At 44.0% G+C, this 25853-nt stretch overlaps 1 protein-coding gene across 1 annotated transcript in view; it reads left to right on the top strand.

The window, feature by feature from the left end:
* Positions 1-25853, top strand: part of LOC111145125 (sortilin related VPS10 domain containing receptor 3) — a 584701-nt gene that overhangs the window by 156189 nt on the left and 402659 nt on the right. The window contains exon 2 of the mRNA XM_022499799.1: positions 14175-14242. Coding sequence (XP_022355507.1) covers positions 14175-14242 — 68 coding nt within the window. The remainder of the gene's footprint in view (positions 1-14174; positions 14243-25853) is intronic.

Below are 25853 nucleotides of genomic sequence, written 5' to 3' on the forward strand. Positions count from 1 at the left end.
GCAATAACAAACATGCCCATCCATCTCTTAGGTAGATGGACAAGAGCAAGAGTGGGCAGAGGGAGAACTTTGGTCATAAGCATGTATCCAAAGAAAGGGAGGGAGGATGCATAGATTCAGACAGTTAGGTTGGAAACTCATCCAACCAACCTGGGGTAAGAAGTGGGTGTCAGGTTATGGTAGCATGCAAGATGGTCCTCTAGTAAGTGTTAGAGCTGGATTCAAGTGCACACCTTCAAATTACAATGAAGCACACTAACTTCTGGGAGACCTCTGAGGCATCTTTGACTCCATTCTTTTCTGTTGTGCCCTATTTGCAGTCCTTAGTAATGATTTTCATAAGTTTTTTTTTCTCCTTCTTTTCTTTCCCATTGGCATTGCCTCAATTCAGATCTTTTATCTCCTAGGTTTGGGCTATTGTAGCATCCTTTTCAGTGGCCTCTCTGTTTTCCCTCTTCACTGATCCACCCTTCATATTCTGGACAATTTTATTTCCAGAATATGGTGCCAACAAATCATTCACCTGCTCAAGCACTTAGACATCTCTGAGCCATTTGCCGAGTAGAGTAGAAACTCTTTACCCTGGCTCAGTAGGCAGCATAGTGACCTCCCAAAGATGTCCATCTTCTAATGCCTGTGACTATGTTAGGTTACATGATGCAGGGGAATTAAGATAGTAAAAGGAAATAAAGCTGTAATCAGCTGATCCAAAGATAAAGAGATTGTCTTGGAGTTATCTGGGTGGACACAATGTAATCAGAAGGATCCTTAAATAGGGAGGAGGAAGGCAGAAAGAGTAAGAGAATGACACAACAGGAGAAAGAGTGACTAGCCATTTCTGGCTTTGAAGATGAAAGGAGCTACAAGAAAGGAATGGGTACAGCCTCTGGAAGCTGGGAAAGGCAAGAAAATGGTTCTCCTGGGATGTAGAAACACAGCCCTAAATGGCACCTTGATTTTTGCCACTGAAACCCATTTTGGACTTCTCATCTCCAAAATTATAAGATAATACACTGTGTTATCTTAAACCACTACATTTGTGGTTATCAGTTACAGAAACAATAGGAAATTTACATTCATTGCATTTAAAACCATTATCAGACTCCAGTCTGGGTCTTCATCTCTGTGTACCTGAAGCAGAACACCTTCTGGTCCTGAAACGTGACTGGCAATTCCCGCCTCCTTTTGTTTTCTTGTGAGGGTTCCTTAGCCAAAAAAACAAAACAAAAAACAAACAAAAAACAAAAAACGTGTTCTTTGCCTACTAAAATAAACTAGCTCAAGTGTTACCTCTTACAAAAATTTTCATGGAGGGTAATCCTCTAGTTCATCCCAGTTTGGAAATCACTTATTACTATTGTATGTCAACTTGCAGGGTTACTACAAGACTCACCTGAAACATTAGGTAGAATGTGTCTAGCCTGGTGTAAATTAGGCCATTTCCAATTTTCACCAGAGGTAGTTGTATAAATATTAATCTCTCTTCTTGCATTGAAAATGCTTAGGTCAGGAACTTTGTGTCTCTTGTCTTTCCATCTCACCATATTTAGTGCAATGAAGAGCCCATGAGAGTACTTTGTAGGTTGGATAGGAAATACGTTGTGATAAATGCCAGATCATGGGTTGGGTGATGGACCATTTACTCCACCATTGTGTACATGGGATGGGGGCGGTGGAGGGGCGGGGGGGGGGTGTGCGGAGTCCAGGCACTCTCCCAGGTGCTGAAGCTATAGTAACAAATAAGACAGTTGTTGTTTTTGCCCAGAGGCATCTTACAATCTCATTGAATCCCTGCTCTTGGTCTCATTTGAAACATCTCAGTCTGGTAGCTACTTCCAATCTGGGGAATTGCTGATTCCCAGAAAATCCACTGGGGTCAGCAGCTAAAATGGTTTGGCTGAGAGCTCTTTCAGCTCCTGAGACCAAGAGGGGATGATGCCCCTGACAAGAGTGGCAGAAGGAAGGGGGAGTGTGTGCGCCTGCAGGCGGGACTCGCGGAGACAGACCCTGAAATGAAAAGAGACAAGTGGGTAGGATCACACACCAGGCAAAATGGACTTGATGGACCTGTGATCTTTCCATTGCTGAGGCTGTCAATGCGTGTCCACATAAAGCAAGCACCAGCACTCAGGGAATGCTCTGGGCTTTCATCTTCACATCAGTGAGAGGCCTGGCGAGGTTGCTCTTTATTTTGTAAGCTTCAGGTTGTCATCACTAAAGTAGTGACATGCTCCCTCTTGGGACATGGCATTTTTCTACTCTGGTGGCAAATGACCTGGTTTGCTCAGAGACAAACCAGGATGGAAGGGACCTAATGCATGCTGGGGGCTTTCTGTGTACCTGGCAGAAGTTACCTTTAATCTAATTCTCAGAACAAACAAATGAAAGAAATGATATTGGCTTCATTTTCCAGATGAGGACACTGAGGCTCCACAGGCTCAGCCTCTTGTCTAAGGTCACGGAGAGTAAGTGGCAGAGCATGGATTCCAATGAAGACTGGTTTAGAGCTTGTGCTCCTTTCCCAAGGAAACAGATTTCTTACATTTTCCTTTATGTTGATGATTATCTCTGAAAGCTTCACTTTGGAACCAGCATTTCATCTTTCATCTGTTCACATCTGTTCCTATCCTTGGCCTCCTCCTCAGGGGGTACTGGTGGTGTTTGGATGAAGGGAGTAATGGACACACAGAGAGAGGTCTGAACTTGGACTCCTACTTCATGGCAGACCTTGGGCTAATGAACTCTGGTTCTGGTGAGCTATCATCGTGGAATACAGACTTTGGCAGGGAATTCTGGGGTCATTTGGCCCCACCCCTCTTACTGGACTGCATGCTACCTAAATCATTTCCAGGAGATGGCTGTCTCTCTCATTTTCACAGTCCCTTAGGGAATGAGAGTGAATGGATTTTTAATTTTTAATAGCTCGTTATACAAAACCAGAACAACCCCCACTATTCAACAGCCGTTTTTCACAAGCTCCTTGTTTCAACAACACTGTATTTCCATTTCCTTGACCTTTCGCTTACCTTATTCAGCAACCAAATTCTGCGAAGTACTTTCTTAACAATAGCCCTGTTTTAAATGGGGATGACTAATGCTTGTTATTTTGAATCTCTTATCCTGTACTTGGATCGTACAGGAATAGACAAACCTGTGTTAAGCGCTGACCTGGACAGTTTCCTCATTTAGGTAATGTGGATAATGGTATCTACGTTTTATTGTGGTTATTTTCACTATCTGTGTAATGCACATAGAGCACCAAGCACAGTGCTAGGCACTTAGTAGGTGCTCAGTACATATTCATGTTCCATCTCTGGGTTTTCTGTATTTGTTCTGTTCTTATCTAAGCTACTGTACTGAGCAAGTCCTTCTTTTGTGATTAGATCTAATATTTTCATTAACCTACATCCCATCAGGTATAGGTATATACATTTGTCTTTCTAGAAGTCCCTACAGAATAACAGCTCTTGAAAATTTAATACAGTCCTATTTAGAAGATTGTTTTCACTATCTTCTTTCTTGCCCTTGTGTCTCCTTTCTCTTACCCTCTTGTGGATATTGGTGAAGTTCTCTCCTAAACCACCTTGAATTCTCCCTCCTGGAGAGACTTGCAGACTAGGTTATCTAAGGAAAAGACACCTTTGAAAGAGTTTACAAAATACTCCAGAGTGAAGAGGGCTGGAAATTTCCATTTTCCTCCCATCTCTTAAGATCTGCACTGATACCTCTCTTTCTGAGGACCTTGATTACCCCAGTCCAGACTCATCTTCTCCTCATTTGAACACCTGTGGCAACAGTTTCAATGCAGTGAATGTGCTGTATCTCTGTGGGTTATAGGTGCCGTGTCAAGGAAGCATAATACTACTCTTACAGCATAATAATGAGAAAAGCAGGGTCCCTGTCCTGAAGGAGCACATAGCCTAATGGTGGATACGCAAACGCAAACAGAAAATTACAATATAATCTGGTGAGCAGCATCATTGGAAGTATGTGGAACAAATTAGGAGAGTCTTAGAAATACAATTCTCAGGGTCCTGGTTACCCACAATACATAGGCAGGAAAGAGATCAGGGAGTACAAGGCATAATCCACCCCCCACGTTTGCTATGGTGGACATCCATTTCTATCCCCTATTCTTTTTTTATTTTAAGATTTTATTTATTTGTTTGAGAGAGAGAGAGAGAGAACATGAGTGTGGGGAGGTGCAGAGGGAGAAGCAGGCTTCACACTGAGTTGGGAGCCTGAATGGGGTTCTCTCAGATCCTGAGGTCTGTGAGACCATGGCCTGAGACAAAGGCAAGATGCTTAACTGACTGAGCCACCGAGGTGCCTCTCTATCCACTATTCTTTTTTTTTTTTAAGACTTTATTTATTTATTTGACAGAGATTACAAGTAGGCAGAGAAGCAGGCAGAGAGAAAGGAGGAAGCAGGCTCCCTGCTGAGCAGAGAGCCCGATGCGGGTCTCAATCCCAGGACCCTGGGATTATGACTTGAGCCGAAGGCAGAGGCTTTAACCACTGAACCACTCAGGCACCCCTCTGTCCCCTATTCTTAAATAAGCCCTTTTTTCCTTCTTTTCAGTGATAGCATGAGAAGCTCAAAATAGATGGATATTAATTTCTCCTTCCTGTTCAGTGGATCAGGTGCTTTGTCTCCTTTTTGATGATTCCCTCCTTAGGAACCAAGAGTTCTCTCTCAACAGAACAAAAAGTTGTGGGGGCATGAAGGAGATACAGTGTGATGGCTTACTGGGGACCATAGTGAGAGGCCCATTACCACGTTTGCCCCTTGATTCTCAGACTGTTGTATTTTGACCATGTATTGGTCAAGTGCACATCATGGAAGACAGCACCACAACTTCATAGCGTTAGCTCCCAGTGAGGGTGGTCACTCAATCTTTGAAAGTCCATTCAACCATTGCACCCAGCCAGCTGCTTCTGGGTGATGAAGTTTGTGGGAAGACCAGTGAATTCCGGGGACATGCTCGTTACTGCTCTTCATTTGCTGTGAAATGAGTTCCTTTGTTGGAAGTAATGTGTGGGATACCATGACAGTGAAAAAGGCATTCTGAAATGGAAAGATTTTGATTCTGGTCTAAGCACTGCAGGTACAGAAAGCAATTGCAGAGAAGAAATTGCTCCGTGTGTGTGATGGGAGGGGTGCAGTGTAATCAACCACCAGGTGCTATAATGAGGCTCAGCCTTGTTTTCTGATGTTGGCAGGTGGCGAGTGTAGCAGTGGGAATATCCACGTCATCTTGGTGAAAGGAAGTCCATGTCAAGCCCAGGCAAGCCTCCATCTTTGCCACAGTGGTGACCACAGAGGGGTCCAGAGAGCAAACACTGGGGATATGGGGAAAGGAGTTTTACTGGCCTCAACTGAAGGCCATCTAATTTATTTGATTACTGAGAGTCTGCCCTGTAGTAAATACAATTTGGTGAGCATTCAGGCAGAACACACATGCCCACTGTGCCAATTTTGAAAGGTCTGAACACATGCTGGTTTCCCCTTTCTCACTTCCCTGACCTCTGGATGCTGGAACACCCCAGCTTTCAGTCCTCATGTCTTTACTCCATTCACACTCCGTCTCCTGGCGATCTAATCTAGTCTTGTGTCTTTAAATATCATCTAATTACAGACAATTCCCCAATGGATATTTCTGTCCTAGATTCTCTTCCCTCAACTCCAGACTCATTTATTCAGGTGACTATTGGACTTCCCCGTTTGAATTATCTTAGGCACCTCAAACTTCACGTTCAAAGTTAAACTTCTAATCTTTCCTCCACATCTCTTTCTTCTGTAGTCTTCATCTCATAAAACATCAACTCTGTGCTTCCAACTGCTTAGTCCTGAGCTCTGAGGGTCACCCTCAATTCTTTCATTCATACCACAGAGCCAATTTGTCAGCTCTTCTGCCCGACATTACCTTCAGTTTATATAAACATCATGTCCCTCATGTCCCTTGCTGTAGCTCTGCCCTAACATACACCATGGTTCACCTGATGATTACAACTGGATCCTAATTCACTTTTGTCTCCTTCCTGCCTTTTTCGATCCCGTTAAAAGTAAAGTCCTCTATGAAAATCCTCCAGCAGCCCCACATCTCACTCAGAACTGGAATCCTTATAATGGTTCACATGTTCCAGCAAGATCGAAGTCTCCCAATACCTCTCTGACCTCCTTTCCAGCTCCTCTCTGCTCCAGCCTCATTGGTTTCCTTGCTCTTTCTTGAATATGCCAGGGATACTCCTGCCTCAGGGTCTTTGCATTTGCTGCTCCCCTACCTATAATGTTGATTACCCAGCTACCACATGACCTAACCTCTTGTCTCATTCAAGGTTTTGCAGGAGAGCCAGTTTTTCATAAAGGATGTTCCTGGGCTCGTTCATGTTCTCCTTTTCTTTAATTATTCCCCCATCATGTGACTATGTCATTTACTGACTTATTTATTTATCTCCCCTGCCAGAATATCAAATATATGAGGGCAAAGAATCTGGCTTATTTTCTTCAGTGCTGAATCCACACTACCTGGCAAATAGGAAGCATTCTATATGTATTTGGTTAGTGAATGAGGACAGTGATTATGAGGACCAGAAGTTGGGCGCTACAATGGACTGAAACATATTTCAGAAGATTCAGTGTTTGTCTTGCTGTGTGTGGGATGAGGATCATGCTGAGGTTCTGTCTTGAGCCACAGAGTTTGTAAAAAGGCCTTTATAAAAAGCAGGAAAGGGAAGAACAGCTTTGTGGAATTCCACACATTATATATGACAAAGTTGCTATATTTTGTAGTATTTCCTTGTTTTCTTAACTAGATTTTAAACTCATAGCAGGTAAGGACACTATTTATGTCATTCTTTTTTTTTTTTTTTTTAATAGGTGTATTGGGGAAGAAAGCAACAATTTTTTTTTTAAAGATTTTTATTTATTTGACAGAGAAAGAGACAGCCAGAGAGGGAACACAAGCAAGAGAAGTGGGAGAGGGAGAAGCGGGCTTCCTGCAGAGCAGGGAGCCAATACAGGGCTCTATCCCAGGACCCTGGGATCATGACCTGAGCTGAAGGCAGACGCTTAGCGACTGAGCCACCCAGGCTCCCCTCTTTATGCCATTCTGAATTTGGCATACATCTAGCACAGTTCAGGCTACCAGTTGGTGGCAGACATCCTGGTATTGGAGATCAGTCAGACTTTGGACTCCAAGGCCTCAATTTCTGTTCCCTGCTTGGGGGGCGGAATGCTGCTGGAGGTGTGAGAAGGACCCTGGGACTCAGACTCTGCTGGAACTGAAAAGTGCACTCTTGTAGGTGGTCCCAGAGGGGTACATTTTAGCATCCTTGTTAGGTTCCCATAGTCAACTACTTCTGGTAAAGAAAGCCACTGTCCTTCCTGTCAACAAAGAACTACTGGGCTATCAGGTAGGGGCAGGAATGAAGGGGTAGGTTGTGAGGGGGATGTGTAGGGAACCCCATGGATTTAAAGGCATCAAGATTTCAGGAAAGCTTAATGAACTAAAGTAATTTTCCTTCAGAGTAAAATTTTACAGGCATTAAAGGTCCTCCCTTCATTGAATGTGCTCACGGGCGAGAGTGTCCTAGTGATTTATGAATTTGCAGATTATGCATTATCCTTTCAGAGGACAGGAATCCCCCCGGGCTGCCTGACTGCCTTCTGAAGCTGAGTGGTGGTGGTGGGGGCTCGGGCAGGTGCAGTGCGCGGGCTCTGATCTGTGGCCTCCTATATTGCAGTTGGGGTCTAGAGTAGATGAGTCATTTTTTGGAGGAGCTTAGCAGCTCTAGAATCTGAACTTCCCCTTTGCCCCCACCAAATAAAAATCACTTGGAACTCTTTGCTCCTAAAGAATAATTATCATATTAATAACTCATATTGCCATAGTACAGCTTATAGAGCAAATCAGCTTTCCTTACTTGATTTGAATCAACAACCCTGTGAGGTTGGCAGGGACAGGTGTCTTTATCCCCATTTAAGGAAATTGGAACAGATTCCGAAAACATAAGTAAGTTGCTCAGGCTCACACAGTAGCATATGGCGAGACTAGGTTTGGGGCAGCCCTCAGGTTGCTCATGTTCTGTTATTTCCAGGCTGCCATGCAAATCCCATCCAGGGGACTGATGGCTGGACCCAGAGGGCAAGTGAATCTAGACACAGTGACATTTGGAAGGGTTCTGAGGTGGAATAGGGGCTGAGACTTCTTTCTTTGTCTGCAGTTCTGAGTGTGGGTACCTCCTCTCTCATAGGAAGTTGGTGGGAAGAGGATAGAAAGCTCCCTTGCCCCCACATACCACTTTCTCCAGCTCTGCCAGAGACTTGGACTCCTGAGTTCAAATAAATGGTCCTGGAAGCAGCAGGTTGAGGATGACTCTGCCTTTCATGAGGACAGCAGCTGTTTCTCTTTTGATCACTTTATCACCAAGAATCTTATGCTGTGCTTGGCATAAGTTGGGAATAGATGAATGGAAGAGAAAAGGGAAATGGGAAATAAAGACATTAGTTACTGCTCTTTGTGTGTCTAAAGAGCAGGTCATTAGCTGAGGGCTGGCCTGAGCATCTGGGGGCAGCAGAAGACAGTAGATGCCTGGGGACAAGAAAAGTGTAGGTGGATGGTCACCGAAGACGGCACCAGCTGATTTTGTAAAAGGCTAGCTATGTCCTTTATTGTCACCTTATCATGTAGGTCCCTTATTATAATATAGTCCCTTAATATATTATGTATAGTAAGCCTCCTATTTTAACTAGCCCCCTTATATATATTATTTATTAGATAGATAGATAGATACACACATAGTAAGTCTCTTGATATAATATATTCCTCCCTTGATATCGGCCTCTTCACTCTTATAAAACTTTTCATCTACCCATAGTTGACCTCAGGTTGAGTTTCCTCTCTCTTTCCTGCATGATCCTATTGTCCTCTGTGCCTTCTTTCCCAACCTGGCGTTCCCCATGTCTCCAAGTGGCTTGTGTATACATGACATTGCATTCAACCCATGACTGCTCCTGCCCCTAATGGCCCATGCTGCTCTGCCTCCACGCTGCTCCTGGTAACCCCAGTTACTCCTTTCCAAAGGCACTCCTCTCCTTTTTCCTCATCTGTCTCTATTCAATTAAAAACTTAAAGAAAGGGAACCAGCTCCATTTTAGTAGATCCAAATTCTTACCAGACTTGGAGTTCTGGCTCATGTAATCTTTCCTTTGTGGAGACTTTTCTGGTCACATTCTATGGACTTAATTGCTTCTTTTCAACTCTTATAGCACATTATCTGTACCTCTCAAATACATTTATCATCTCATCTCTTCTTTTATTGTCCTGCATCCATAATTCATTTGGTGGACCGTGTGTAGTGCCTGCCAAGTGTCAGGTGATGTGCTGTGCATTGGGGATGCGAAGTTGAATGAGACCTGATTTCTAACCTCAGCGAGGCCACAGTCTAACAGACAAGTTCAGACATACGGAAAAGTCACATTGATCCTATGCAATGGAAGCTATGAGAGGAATAACTGGAGTGTAATTCCAGAGAAGAGATCAGATGCCAATTTAAGGTTGGGTGTGGTGTGTGAGTACTCATTCTATATACATAGGCCTTGGTAGCTATATTTATACACACACACACACACACACACACACACACACACACGTCTAGGGACTTCTTTCCACGCTCTCTAAATGTGTATGTCTGTAGGTATATGGCTTATAAAAAAAAAAAAAGATGCTATTTATTCATGAATTATTCCTATTTATTTTCATTTCTCCTGCTGTCTAAAAGTCCCCAGGACTGTAGCCAGTTAGGTCAAAAATGAGCTTATTTGACAAGCCTGGGTTTCCCAGCAGTTTGTCTAGTTCTTTTCTCATTCCATATCTCTGTTTCCTATTACCTTCTCCAAGAACAAAGAAAACAAGTTACCTTCACCCTGGGGCCTTGAGCTCTGGCTCTCTCCCTGAGTCTCAAGGTTTACCAGGTCCCTTTCTAATTCACTGAAGTGGAGCCCAGTAAATATTTGTGAAATTCATTAGTAAATGCTCAGCTCCTTGCGGTCAGGGATGTGCTTTTCTCCTCTGTGTAAGACTGCTCATTGCCTCACACACAACCAGCTCACATCAACATTTGCAGAATGGAGGAGCATTGCATTCGAGCAGGGCAAGTGTGCTGTGTCCCATGGGTGGGAATGCTGGCTCTGTCTCCTGCTAGTGGTGTGCCTTGGGGGGCAACTTGCTTAGCTCCTGGGACTCAGGTTTCTCATCTGTAAAACTGTGATATTATGTTACACTTGCAAAAGTTTGTTGTGAGGATTGAGAAGCACCTAGTATAGTGTTTATTACACGGTAGGGGTTCAGTGAAGGTTTGCTCACTGCTTTTCCTTTGTTGATTTGGACTGTCCACCCTCCTCTGGGGGAATCTGCTGGAGAGGAGTCAAGTCAGGTTTTGATATGGTCCTGGATTAGCCCAGCTACCCTTCTGTGCTACATGCCATCCACTGGTGATCCCTGTGGCACGCACACTCATGTCTGCCCCTTCTGCTCTGTGTACTTGCCCAGCAGTCTGGGGCTTAGTGGGTTTACTGCATCTGCTTTCAGTTTTCTTCCCTGCGAATTCCCTCCTCTCTGGAGGCCTTTGGAAGGCTCTGAGTGATGAGAGAAGCCAAAGATGGGCAGGTGTTGTTTCAGTCTTAGTTTTGTTTGCTTGGCACCGAATATCTTAAGGCTAAAAGTTACACGATCATCTCCTCATAGCTCTATTATTGTCCTTCTGTGCTGGCTCCTGGGGAAAGAAAGCTTCCAGCCCCTAATTCTCAGTGTTTGGGACCTTTCCTCTAGGGAATGCAGGGGTGATTTTGCTGAGACATCTTCCTCCTACATCTCTTACTGTGTGCTTTCTTTGTGAGGTTCAATTCCATTTAAAGGAAGGGATCCTTCTCTAAATGAGGATCTCAGTGTGGTGGAAGGGTGGGGGGATGGTCACCGCAGCACAGAGTTGGGAGAGGAATCATGGTGGGATGGGACCTTTCTTGAGTATGGTTCTCCAGTTACCACAGGAAGATATCTGGACCTTAGCCAGGACCCACCAAGTCAAACCTGCTGGGAGTGGGACTAGGGAGTCTGAATTTAGAAGGCTTTCCAGTGACAGTTAACCTCCAGCTCTACTCATAGAATGGAAGAACAGTGCTTTGGCTACTTGGTCAAGGACACACTTTATTCAGACTAACTTGTGTCCCGTCATCTCTCTGAGCATCATTTCCCTCATCTGTACAATGAGGGAAATAGACTAAATGAATACTAACCCCGTCTGAAGACTATGATTTACCACTAAAACTCCATTATCCTTCATTGACTCAAAAATGATTATTTTTAGATACCTTTGACATGTTGAGCTTACCTGTTAGGGAGACAGAAGAACAACACCCAAACCCTGCCTCAATCTAGTTGAGAAGGCAGATCCTGTGTGATCCAGAAAGGATCAGGATAGTGTTTGAGTAAGTACCTAGTTAGGTAATTCTGTTTTAAGTGCAATAGGACTTCAGAAGAGCAAGAATTCTGATGGCTGGGCTGGTCCTGGGAGGCTGCCTGGAGAAGGTGGGCTTCAGGTTGTTTCTTCAACAATAGGTAGGCACGTGCAGGTTAATAAAAGGCTGAGGCATAGATGATACAGTGCAGCATGAAAGAAAGCAGGCGGAGTTGTGAGAACAGGTATGGTTTATTTGCAACCCCTTGAGAAACTTGGATTATTAAAGCAGAAGACAGCGTCTAGAGAACTGTAGGAAAGTGGTTGGAGGAGTATGTGTTTGTGTATATGTATGTACATCTGTGCATATGAATATGTGTATGTGTAGTGCCTTACATAACAGGTCAGGAGTCTGGAGTTCATCCTTAGGCAGAGGGAACCAGCAATGATTTCTGACCAAGAAAGGGCACGAATCAAGACGCAGAATTGCGACTGTCTACTACGAAGGCAGAAGTAGCAGTCATAGAGGTGTGGAAGGATGAGTCTGTCTGGATCCCCCAAGAAGCAGACACCAGCATGAGATTAGATATACAAGAAACATGAGGGACTGGGAAGATGGAGGCAGGGAAGAAGAGGGTCTGAACTTTGAGTAAGGAGATGGATAGAATAAGAACAGCCCTGAGTTCTTTCCAGGGCTTTCCAGACCCAGTTGTTTGTTAGAAGCTCTATTGGTTAAATGGAACTCTTACCCCCTACACCTCTTTCTTCTCTCTATGTGGACTTTGTACTTTTTGGAGATTGTTTGATGTCCATGAAGGCTTGATATTGGGAGAAAATGAAATGGCCTGATTTTCTCCTGCAGAGCTTGGGATGGGTGTTCTGACCTATTTCTAGAAGAGTAGTTTGGAGTTTGTTCGTCCAGAATTTGGGTTCGCCAGCACATAGCCAACCCACATTTTTACCTCGTGACTGTGAGAATGCCTTTGTAGATGAAAGAAGGTAAAATGAAGGGGAGATGAAGTCTGCTGTGTGTGTAGGTATATGTGTTAATCCAGAAAACAGGAATTATCAGTGCATTCCTAGGCATGTGGTTGGGGAGGGTGGGCTTAAGTCCTTTGCTTTCATTAGCACATGAATTTTATAAATGAAGAAGCTCCCTATGAGTGGGAGAGGCAAGGATCACTGAGTGCCTGTGGGGAGCAAGTCTCTGAACTGGGTCCACAGTCCTTGCCGTTATGCTGTGTTAAAAGGACAGGTAGTTGGTAGATTTTCCTGTCCTACAAATAGCCATGTCATTGATGTTTTTCTTGGCTTGGCTGTTTCTTGCCCATCCATCACTCTCCATCAAAGAGGGCACTCTGAGAAGAGTCCTCCAGTCATGGCCCTGCAGAGAAGTTGAACATCCCAAACCAACTTCATCACAGATTCTCTCTGACCTATAATGGGTCACATCCTTGCCTCTAATTTCTTCTTAGCTTACATAAAGGGAATGGAAATGGTGCTGACCAACCCCCTGGGGTGCTGGATGAGACTAAATCTCAAAGTGAGTGTTCTGTTGTCAGTGAAATGCCATAAAAATGTTCAATATAATGGCTGATTATTTTTCTTTAATCTTAAATAGATACCTAGAATGGGAAAGTTCCATCTTGGTAGCAGAAATTCATTATCTTGGAAAGAGTTTAATGGCTGCTGTGCAAATGAACTGGAGGAAGTTAAATAGTGGAATGGGAAGGAGCTGAGAAAAGTGAAATGAGTTGTGCATTAAATTTAGATAAACACAATTATGTGTAACTGGATTATCACGTGTGCAGGCAGGCGCTGTATATTAGGCACCTGTGTTTTGATTAAAATCGATTCAGGTGCCTGCGCTTGAAATCCTTGTAGATTCTGAGTCATGCCTGAGCCACTGCCCAGGCACATAAGGGGCAGGCAGGGAAACGTCTGGTATCCGGGTCCCCCGCTGGAGAAATTTTAAGGCACGGGACCAGACTGAGACCATTTCAGGAAACTGCTAAGACTATTACAGAAAGTCCCGCTCTCTTTCATGTACAGCTTCCTTCTGGGTTTCTTCATTTCAGCTGAGTCAGGAAAGTGGTCCTGGAGCCCAGTGCAGTCCAGCGACCTGTTTACTCCATGACGAGGACAGATGACTAATGGTAGATGGCAGATGACATCAGAGGATGTTGGGGACTGGGCCTGCCTGCCGTTCACGTTTCTGTGGCTGTTGAGGCCTTAGTGATAGAGACACAGAATCTCTTTGAACCTCTCTGTAGGTGGGTAGAATTAGGCCCAGTTCCTTCTTACCATTTTAGGTCCAAGTCTGTAAGTCAGAGTCATCTTCAGGTCAAAAGCGCGCCCAGCCTCAGATCCCCGGAGGGCCCTAGCAGTGATCAGAGCCAGCCGGCCAGTCCTTGCCTTGAAGGAGGACAGATGCAGAGATACAACTGTCGATACCCAGTTAATTCCTGTTGGCGTGTTTTATTTCAAATGCAAAGCATCGTCAGGATTAAAATAAATGCTACCAGTTACAGGGATGCGTTAAATTAATTGTTTTTCCTCGCTTGATCCTATAATACCCCTCCACTCAACGGATAAACACTAAGCCCTCCTCTGGGTGGTTTGAGATGCACTGTATATTGTTACACAAACTAAAGGAAGCTTCCTTTTTTCTCCCCTTTTGTTCCTCTCCTCTGCCCTCCTCCCCATCCCCATCGCAGGTGATCCTCATCCTGACGAAGCTGTATGACTTCAATCTGGGAAGCGTGACTGAGAGCTCACTGTGGAGGTAAGTGGATTACAGGTTCTTAACAAGCTACTCTGGCCCCACTCACTTGAAGAATGCCAGCCACACGGTTGGGAAGCATGTTTTGGAAGAGACAGAAAACAGCCCTCCTCCTGGAAGGCCTCTTTAATGCCCGGGGTGGAATGGATGGCCCCACCGGCGAATTCCCCTAGCACTCTGCTTATCGCTTTTGGGGCCTGTCACACCTTCTGCTGGGCATCGCCGTTGCTTTTGCATTCCTGCCGTGTCTTGTTCTGCTTGATGAATGCATGTCTGATTGGAGCGCTCAGACGAGGCTGCCCAGAACAAGGAGAACCTGCTGGAGGGAGGATTCTTGCCTTGGGTGTGAGTCTTGGCCCAAGGACCGTTTCTAGTCCTTTGCATCTGTGAGATGCGGTGGTTCTTACCTTTGCTTCTGGGAATAGACACATGTGGGGATCGGGTCCACACGGTGGCCCTTGTGGGCTCCTTTGGGGGGGAAAAATATATATATATATATGTGTGTGTGTGTGTGTGTGTGTGTGTGAGTAAATTTAATGTACATATTTAATAAGTATTTACTAAATATTCACCAAGTTTTATGTATTTAATGAATGTTTACTATACATTTAATTTCATATATATTAAAATGTATATTGGTAATACATATGTTTTAATATAGGGGAAAATGTATATTTTACAACAGCATTGGTATAAAGATAAATGTACTAATATAGTATATGAGAACTTTTTTCAGCCTGAAAGTTCATCAGAATCTTGCCATTTGCAATGATGTGGATAGAACTAGAGGATATTATGCTAAGTGAAATATGTCAGTCAGAGAAAGACAAATACCATATGATTTCAATCATACGGAATTTAAGAAACAAAACAGATGAACATAGGGGAATGGGAGGAAAAATAAAATAAGATAAAGACAGAGAGGGAGGCAAACCGTAAGAGACTCTTAACTCTCAGAAACAACTGAGGGTTGCTGGAGGGGAGGTGAGTGGGGGGATGCATGGCTGGGTGATGGGCAGTAGTAATGAGGGTACGTGATGTAACGAGCAGTGGGTGTTGTATGCAACTGATGAACCACCAAAGTCTGCCCCTGAAACTAATATTAAGCCGCATGCCCATTGCACCTACTGGTTAAGTCAGCTCCGATGGCATGCTGGTCACGGGACAGGGTGGAGGACGTGTGTGGGTTCGATCAGAGAGAGCTTGAATAAAGCCACGACATGAGGCATTGCTCTGGGTGGGAAGCATTGGCACACTCGCCCTTCTGTACGGCGCACACGCACCCGCACACACGTCCTCACTGCCAGCAGTCACACAGGGCAACAGCAAATGGCATCAGTCGCCATGAGTCGGCTCTTCACACTCTGCAAAGGCTGTGTATGTCCATCCTGTTTGCTTCATCGTTGGTAAACCCTGGGGAGGACACTGTCCCCGAAGGCCATTCACCTGGCTGTGTCACCATCCCAGAGTCCTGTCCTGAGAGTTTCCTGCGGTCTTGGAACCAGAGTGGGCTGGGGCATGAGTATCTCTGTGCCTTGCTGCTTCTTCGTCTGACCTGTTTGTTTGCAGAGGACTAGCCAGAGTCTGTTTCCTAGGGAGGGGAGCAGTCAGAGCATCTATTAAATATTTAGGGGTTAATTGCTCACATCGACTCAGGCCTGCCTCCATTTGCACAGGATGTCCAAAACCTAATTTTGCTGCTCAATGAAAATTGGCAGAGATATAAGTAACGGGTGTTTGTCTAATAGATGAGAGCGCGCCTGTTTCCAGTCACATGGGACTCTCAGTGAATTAGAGCCTCAGAAACCTTCCCCTCAGGTCCAATGACAGTGATGCTATGCTGATACCTTAAGCCCGACTCCCATGCTTGCTTCTGGGGGCAAGCAATAAAAAAAGAATCCAGAAAATCCTGTCCGTACAGTGGGCAAGAGCTCTACCTGGCAGCCTGTGTTTGGCTAGTTCTAGGGGTGGGCCAGGTGAAGCCAGGGAGCCAAGGCCTTGAGGCCCTTATGTAAGGAAGTGTGGCCCTTGGTCAGACAAGCCAGTATATTCCCTGGCATACAGCAGAGACTGCAGATTGCCGAGTGGCCCCAAGGGCACCCTGATCGTCTCCTTGCCAGGATTCAGGTCCCACCTCGCCCACTCCAAGAGCTCTGTAACTGCAGGAACCTTACTTAACCTCTCTGTATCGGTTTCCTGGGGCCTCTGTTGCAAAGTACCCTGGACTGGGGGGCACAAAGCAGCAGAAATGTGTTCTCTCCCAGGTCTGGAAACTAGAAGTCTGAAATCAAGGGGTCTTTAGGGCCGCACTCCATTGGGAGGCTCCAGAGAACACCCTTCCCTCTTTCAACCCCAGGGGCCGCCCGACAGTCCCTGTGGCTTCTGGGACTCCCACAGCCCTCTCCTCTGCGCCCATGACTGCTCCTCTCCTTCCCTTTTGGGGACACTTGCCATCACATTTAGACCTCCAGGATCATCTGGGATAATTTCATCTTGAGATCCTTAATTATACCTGCACAGAGCCTTCTTTCACACAAGGTCCATTTCAGGCTCTGGGGATGAGGATGTCGAATGTATTTTTTTCCGGTGGTCACCATTTAACCCGTTTCTCTTACCCTGAATACAAGTTGGAGATGGTAGAGAAGCTACATTTGCCCCAACCATTTTGTCTTTGCTGTAGCTGACTCAGGCCCCCTTCTCCCTCCCATGGCCCTTACGCTTGGCTCTTCCCCCTTCTTTTGGCAGGGCTGCCCAGCCCCTCTCTTCTTCCCCTCTCTGTTCACCTAGTCAGGAAGGCCTTTCCCAGGACTTCACATTCCATCATTCAGCTTGCATTTTCCTCCTTAGTACGTACTACCATCTGGCATGCTAAATATTTTACTTATGGATTGATTTGTTTTCTGCCTGCACCCACTAACATCTAAGGTTTGGAGGGAGAATTTTTGCGCATTTTAATTCAGGACTGTACTCTTAGGACCTAGAACAGTATCAGGCACACAGGAGATCTTCAATGTTTGCTCAGCGAGTGAATTAATGGATGGATTGCAAGGATTAAGTGAAATAATAAATGTACAAACCCTTAAGACAGTGACTCACATGTAGAAAATTCACTTAATTGTAATGACTAATGATTACCGTAACCCTCTGTGTTTGTATGGTGTTCGTTCCATTATTGACTTTGTTTATGAGGATCCACTGATGCCAGGGTCCGTGTGGTGGAAATTGTAGGGCACCAAGGGGATGTATTCTGTGTTATGGATAAATTAGCAGAGATCCACAGGGGATTAGGGAGGGACGAAGAGTGATTTAGATTCTTGTTCCTTGTGTTGATTGGAGACAATTGAAACATCAATTTCTAGCAACCCAAGGATGTTCTTTTGTAGAGAAGGTTCTCTGAGCCAGGTGTTGGCCTGACCAGTGGGATATGATTTGGCAAATGAGAAGTGGAAAAATGTCTCTAACAGAGGGAAATGGCCAGGTAAGGTTGGGGTGCAGGGGAGAAGGGAGCCAAGCAGGTGACAGAGCCGCTAGTCTTGGACCAGTGAGGGAGGCTTTGGGGTCTCATGTTCACAGGAAGGGGCCAAACCAAAGTGGGTAATGCAGAGTGTAATTTACATATGATAGATTCATGCGGTGTGATTTGGGATTTGGAAACCTGGTGGATAATGTAGGCTTTCCCTCCGGATAGATGTTAAATACAAATGTATTGTTGTGCTGTGTTTCCAGGGGTCTGTAGATCTGATAAAACCATGCTTAGCAATCCTTGGGTAGGGCTGCAGTGAGAAAAGAGGTTACTTCTAAACTTTGGGGGAGTTTTCCAGTGTGCTGGGGCCTCACGGAGTTTTTCAAACCTTTCATTGTCTTTCCTACTCATCCCCTAAAGATCTGTGTCTCCCATCCTCTTTTTCTGTTTTAATAATGATGATGTATTTTGTAGTTAGAGCCTAGAGCACTGTGATCTCCCTTACTAATACAGTGTGCAGAGAAAAGAAACTAAATTAAACACACACCCTTTCAGTTTCATGATTTGGCCCAACATGCTTAACCAGGTTGAAATTGAATTTGGGGATTCTTCAATTTTCTGTACAGCGGAGGAGCCTGGAGCAGCAGCTGTCATGACAAGATGACGTCCCTGCCAGGCACAGTGAGATATAATTATTTGCCTCGCTGGATTAATAATTCAGAGGCTATCTACTTCTAAATAGACAAAAGACTGTTTAAACGCATTCAATTGGGGGGCAGTACCTTGTGCCCTTGTGACATTCTTTCTGAAACTCCTCAGTGCTGTTACACTGAAGGGGGTCAGACTGTTTCCTCTGCCACAAGGATGGCTGTGAAAGTTGGTTATTAGCACAACTATCTGTTGGTCTCCCTTAGTCAATGGACATTTTCCTTCTAGGGTTCAAGCTTCTAGACTAGTGAGGTTGGGGACTGACTTTTTTTTTTTTTTAAAGACCCAGGGCTTCATGATCAGGGCATTTTCAGCCCATAATATGTCCAGTCTTGAGGCTGCCCATCGGTGAGGAGGGATGGTGGCACCTAGCACTGTTAGATTTTCTAGAAGCCTGACCCAAGGTGGAGAGATGAGTTAAAGGCAGGGGTCCCAGCATCAGTGGATTGGTCTCCTCCTCAGCAAAGTGATTACAAATGGGGCTGGGACTGATGGCCTCGGTTCAAGTCCACAATCCCCCACTTAGCCACTGTGTGACCCCGAACACATACCTTCACCTCTCTGTGCCTCTGTGTCCTTAGTGTATGATGAGGATCCTGGCTCACACCTCACTGTGTGGGAATAATGTTTTGCATGAAATAAAATGCAGAAGTTGCCTAGAAAACGCCTGGTGTACAGTGGCTACGCATGGAAAACCTGCAGGGAAAGTTGGTCACCATCATGTCACTTGGTAGTTGAGCTGTTTCTCTCTGACAACAGTGGGAGACACACTGTGCTCTTAGAAAAGCAACCAGCCTGGGGCGCCTGGGTAGCTCAGGGAATTGAGCAACCGACTGTTAACTTTGGCTCAGGTCATGATCTCAGGGTCATGAGATCGAGCCCCATGTTGGCCTCCGTGCTCAGTGCAGAGTCTGCTCCTCCCTCTCCCTTAGCTCCTCCCCCTCAAATAAAATCTTTAAATTAAAAAAAGAAAAGAAAGAGGAAAAGGAACAACTGGGCTGCAGCCATTTCTCCTGGGGCCCACAGAGCCTATGGAGGGGTTCCTGGTTAAGGTGTTTCTGAAGCTTACCACTTCCTATGCACATCCTCCCGGGCGCTTCCCTGCCCCACCTCCCTGAATGGGGGATCCCTCCTCTGCTCACCTCTAGCATCACTGATGCTGTGTTGTGATGTGTTTCCAGCCTGGGAGCCTCTCAAGAGCAGGGCCCGTGTGCCTTTCTTGTTTCTAGATCTACAATGCAGAGTCCTTGGTCTACATTAAAGGAGGGCTTAGAGATGGTGAACTGAAGCACTGTGTCCCCAGATCGTGTCGCAGCATCAGTCTGCCTTGGCCCGTCGCTTTTCTTGTATTGAGTTGTCTCATCCTCTTGCCACTGGGGAATCCCATGACTTTTCATCTGGTCTGCAAGCTGTTGACTGGACCATTTACTCTTCCCTCCCCTAATTGTTCCATCAGTGACCTTTCTGGGGGATGCTGTTTTTTTTTTTTTTTTTAATAGAAAATGGAGACCTTTGGATTTATTAATTTTTTGTTTGCCAAGAAAACCCTGATAATAATTGCTAAGACTTCCCAGAAGTTATTAGTTTACAAATTTTAATGACACTCATGATTTATTTATGTGTTTCCCTCCCTCTCCAGCTGCTCACCCCAATTCCTTAGTGGAATTCCTGCTGAATCTGAGTGAATTAATGGAAACAAAACTGCAGATTGGAATGACATTTTTTTTTTTTTTTGGTTAGTTTGTTAATTAAAAACTTTCGATCCTATTTGCTAGGCTCTTCATATGTGAAGTCCCGAAGGCTGGGCTGATGATACAGTTTGTGAAATCCTCTCTCTAGAACTGGGGCCTCCTCCTATTTGCTTTTGGTAGTAATAAATCTAGTGAAAGCTCCTGAATGGGTCACAGAGCATTCAATTGGACAGATATTAATTGAGCATCAGTTATATAAGCAGCGTGTGCTCATTGCTGGGGGATGCAGGATAATTATGTCATGCTTGTTATCCTCAAGGAATGTTTCATTTGGTTGAGAGGTAAGATTAATGTACTAGGAAACAACGTTGGGCATATGGAAGAATAACATGTATATACAAAATACAGTGCACTTGGCAATGAGTGGCCTTGCTACAGCAATACTTCTATGTTTTTTATTATTATCATCTGCCTCATTCTATAAAGGCTGCAAAACAGTTCTAGGAAGGAATTAGAGAGGTGATCAATGGACATCTGTTTTTTTTTTTGTTTTGTTTTGATGTTTAGGATAAAATGTCTTTGTTCCCTGCTAGTGTGTAAAACTCCTAAGAGGAAAAGACTATTTCATATACTAGTGGTTCCCATGTTTCTTGGAAACACCTGCTAATAGGTGGGACTGAATATGGGTAGTGCTTACAGGAGTGGGTCCTGGATTCCAATTGCCTCGATGTGAATCCTAGTTCTAATGCTTATTAATAAGCTGCACCACCTTGAGCAACGTTTTAATTTTCTAAGCCTCATTTACTCACTTATATAATAGGATGAAAATAAGGGAGCTTTGTGGGAAGTTAGTAAGATGGAATATGGAAAGCAAAGTGCCTGCAACCTAGTTATTACTTAATAGAACCATTACTGTTTGTTCATAGGTCCACATCTTCCTAGCCCAACAGCTTCTACCAGGTTCTACATGAGTGTGGTGCTGGTGTCTTTAGGAGGATGGCATACAGAGCACATCTAGAATCCTAAGGCTATAATGCCTGGACATGATACACTTCTTTAAAAAAAAAAAAAAGAATTTATTTAAGAGAGAAGAGAGGGGCAGAGGAAGAAGCAGGCTCCTCGCTGAGCAGGGAGCCCAACGCAGGGCTTAACACTGGGACCCTGAGATCATGACCTGAGCCAAAGACAGACACTTAACCCCCTGAGCCACCCAGGTGCACCTGGACAATGATACACTTCTACTGAGACAATACTTTGGAGTCTTCTTTAGATACTCATCTGTGCTTGGCAAAAGGGGAAGGTTAACACCTTTCTTGGTTTTTCTACATGGGGTGCTGATAATGATGATTTTGGGGTACAGGATACATCTGATTTAAGTTCCCCTAACATAGTGTTGAGTTAACTCATCCATTATTGGTCACTTTCTTTTGTAATGTAGCTGTAAGGGAATCTAAATCCATTGAAAAGTTTGGTTACCTCCCAAGTCATCAACAAAGGTGGGATCGAGTGTATGCCTCAGACTTGGCGCATCCTCAGAATTACTTGTGGAATGTGTTAAAAGTCTAGATTCCTGGGCCCTATGGGAGATTATAGTTTAGTAAGGCTGGGGATTACTCAGGATGTAGAATTTCCAACGCTCCTTAGTGGCTTCTTGTCATCAGATAGGACCAGGGGCCAGTGAGTTCAGAGGAAGCCGAGGCTCTGGGCAGATCTCCGTTACCACTAAATTGGATTACTCTTGCCATCCTTCTGTTTCCTCATAAATAGAGGTGTGAGATAAAGTGATTTCTCATGCCTCTTTTAACTCCCAGGTCCACTGATTCTTCCAGCCTGGGAAATCAGACAAGAATCGCACTACACCGGGATTCATGATGTGCATAACCGCTTCGCCCCTGAGCACAGTCACGTCCCTTCCCAAACTGGGCAGCGTCAACAACACAGACAGGGCTCCGCCACCGTGCTGCTTCCCCATGGACAGCGGCCATTTGGCGTGTGTAAGCTAGAACACCTCCCCAAACTACTTCATTTCAATTCATTAAGCAGTGGGAGCATCGTTAAATCTATGAAAATCTTTGTTTCAAAAAACAGGATGAGAAAGGGGTTTGCCCTAAATATTGATCCCTCAGACATCTTCCTGTGTTAGAGAATAGAGAAATGAGAACACCAGAGAAGGGGGTCTGGATTACAAATTTATTGTTTTCCTATTTATTATGGGAAAGAGGGGTTCTTTTTATGGCCTAGTCTTTTTTTCTTCCACAAGGCAGGACCCAGACATGTATAAATCTTGATTTTTGTCCAGTGGCTGAGAGAATGTAACACTTTTCTATGGATCGTGTCTGTTGATTGTTATTTTATGTTGTTTTTGCTTTCATCCGAATGCGGTGCCACTTTATCGCAATCATAAATTACCTCACCATTTGGAGAAGGGGTGTGAAATTCTGCCCATCCCTTTCCCCAGCCTGCATTCCCTCTCACTTTCTCAGCAGTAGATTCATTAGCCTTCTAATGAAGTTAATAAGTAAATAGGATCAGACAGTCCCTTCTAAAATAACGTTTATAAATGGATGCATTTCCCTACTCTCTAAGGTAAGCCTTAATTTATTTCCCTGCCAGATGTCCACGTGTGTAAAACTATGATAGGTAAGTCCTTGGAGTTTGGTCTGAAGTCAAAGAAGGGGAAAAAAAAAGAGAAAATTTTCAATTCACACAGAGCCTATATCCAAGTTTACAGGAGAGTGGATTTTTTACATACCCCATTCCTGCTTTTATATATATAAACACCTATAAAGATAAGCTAGTCAAGCTTCATAAAGCTTCATAGTTACTTTCTCATCATTTGGTAGTCAGTTACTTTGTTGGACATACACTGTAAATGTCTTTAGGAGGCTTTTGGCAACTTCCCCAAAGACCACTGCCCTAGATATTATTTGGGAAGCAGTAAACTGGTAAAAAGGCCTCTGCTTTTCTTTCGTATGTCTGTGAGGTTTCTTTTCAGGAATTGCTGAACTTACAAAGGGAGCATTTCACATCTTGCTGTTGCTTCTAAATGCTTTGTGCCCAAGTTAAAGCTAAAGTCAGGTCTTAAAATGCAATACATAGTGTTTATCTTTTAAAAGCTCCCCCTTTCAGTGGTACTTATCTCTTAAACTGTTATTATAGTTGTAGTCACTGCTCACATGCATGCCTGGCACGTCTCCTCTTTCTGGGAGGAATGTGAGGCCTGCTTATTGAACATTTCATTTTAAGAATGGATGAACTAAGGTCCTGAATGGGTTGGTGCTCAGTGATTTCAGATCTGGGACCCAAATCTAGGCCTCTTCATTCTCAGCAGCCCCTTGCTCCTGCTCTTACATTAGTAATCACTCTTTCCTGGCCTTTCTAGCTCAGCCACCATTCATATTTCATAAGAGATCTATAGCCAAGTGACTGCCCTGGGGACTAGGAATGGGTTTCTTGGATATTTGTCTAAGTGATTTTCAATTCTGGTGGATTGTGAGAATCACCTGGGAAATATAAGAAAAGCCAGTTTCCTGGGCTTTATTCCAAACCTATTGAGCCAGTTTCTGGGGTCAAGTTCTAGTTGCTTATAGTTTGAAGGTGCTCCCCACTTGATTCTGATGTAACTGCCAACTTAAGAGATGTCATGGCCATCTTTGGTTCTGAAAGGTGCACGACAACTTCTTTGGGGGAATTTGCCCTCAGCATAGCACTTTTCCCTGTTATCTGTAGTCTTTATGGCTGGTTCAGAATGAGAAGCGCAGTCATTCATGCGAAAATCCATAGTTGCACTCTTGTCTTTATAAATGATAGCCATAAAGGTTAATAATTAGAATGAGCTCTGGCACTTACTAATTAGCTCACATTCTGTCAGCATCAAGCTTGTTTAATTGGCAATTAACATTGATTTTAGAGAGTGGTGCCACAAGGGGTTGGTTACAAGGTGCTGCTGTCCCTGGAATTGTGCTTGAGGTGAACCCTACTAGGGTGAGTTGGTGGTTGGGAATCCAGGTTTCCTGGGGGACCGGAAGGTACAACAAATGGGAAATGGTTTCCAGGTGACTTTGGAAGGATTTCTATTCATAATTTTTGGTTGCAAGCCACAGAAGTAATCAGTAATGTAGTCAAGTAGTAGGATTTGTTGGGAGGATACTGGGATCACCCAGCATATGGTGGAAGAGATAACAAAAAGACTCCAGGAAGGACAAAATCTTAGGCATCTTGAGGGACCATGGTATGTTATGGCTCGATTCTCTACGTCTCCAGGGACCACGGCGATTGTATGTCAGAGCTCTGTGCTCCAGTGAGCCGCCATCACATGACAACAACCTTCCCTGTGATTTAAAGTCCTGAGAGAGGATTGAAAGGACCACTTGAGTCAAGCAGTTGAAACTTTAATTATGTTTGGGGGTGAGAATTTCCTGGCCTAGGCTACCTTTCTTGTTTACTTCTATGCATAAGGAGACTGGGACCACTAGAAAAAAGCTGGGGAATAGCCTTCAAGGGTATCACATATTTTCTGATGAATTCTAATGTAAAGAAGAATTAATAAAATACACTAAATTTTAAAGAGCATGCCTTCACTTTTACTACTGATTTAAAAGACTCATTTATAACGTGTCAGGGAATGTGCTAGGAGGTTATATATAAAGATATCACATGTAGCAGTCTTGCAAGGATTATATCCCATTTTGGTAGAGATGAGTGTGAGGTTTTTACAATCAACAGGTAATGGAGATGAAGTTTGACCTCACGGCTGTAAAAATAAAGTCAGTGCTAGTCTCATTTGGCCATACTGTCTCCCCAGATATTAGGGTGTAGTTAGTACTATCTCAGTTTTTGATAACTTGAGACAATGTATTGTAGTCCCCAAAGTCTTTATAAATGATGGCATTGTGATTGATTAGGTATGTTGTCTAAAATTCTTAATATTTGGAACTACCCCTCCCCACAATTGCACTCAGAGAGGCAGATAAAATGCTCTTAATCACCTGCAAATTCTCACCTGTTCCTTTTATGAAGGATGGTTGTTGATTATAGAATATTATTTGGAATGAGTGCACCAGTGCAGTCACACACATTTATTTTTTGTCACACACATTTTAAATTAAAATTTTTACTGAGGCCAATTGAAGATTCACATGCACCTTAAAGAAATAATACAGGGAGAGCTTGTGTACTCCATACCCGGTCTCACTAATGGGGATATTTTGTCAAACTATAATATAATATCACAACAGTTATTGATATTGTTACAATCCACCGACCTTCTAAGATTCCTTTGGATTTATTGTCCTCATTTGTGTGTGTGATTGTGTGTGTGTGTGTGTGTGTGTGTGTGTGTGTGTGTATGTGTGTAGGTTTGTCTATCCACCACTGCAGTGAAGATACTGAACACTTCTATCACAAGAATCTCTCCTATTCCCCTTTTATAATCATAGCCACCTCACTTTCCCCAGACCCTTTGTTACTAACCCTTGGCAACCACTAATCTGTCCTCCATTTATAAAATGTTTCATTTCAAAAATGCTGAAGAAATTGAGTCATACAATATGTAACTTTCCAGGGTTACTGTTTTCACTTAGTGTACTTCCCTGGATACTCACTCAGAATGCTATTTGTTTCTATTTATTGCTGAGTAATATTCCGTGTGTGTGTGTGTGTGTGTGTGTGTGTGTGTGGTGTGTGTATGTATGTGGTTTAGCCTTTTACCTCTTGAAGGACATTTGGGTTGTTCCCCATTTTAGGTTATTGC

Source organism: Enhydra lutris, unplaced genomic scaffold, assembly GCF_002288905.1.
Source record: "Enhydra lutris kenyoni isolate GAN:26980312 unplaced genomic scaffold, ASM228890v2 scaffoldscaffold12, whole genome shotgun sequence".
NCBI classification, from domain to species: domain Eukaryota; kingdom Metazoa; phylum Chordata; class Mammalia; order Carnivora; family Mustelidae; genus Enhydra; species Enhydra lutris.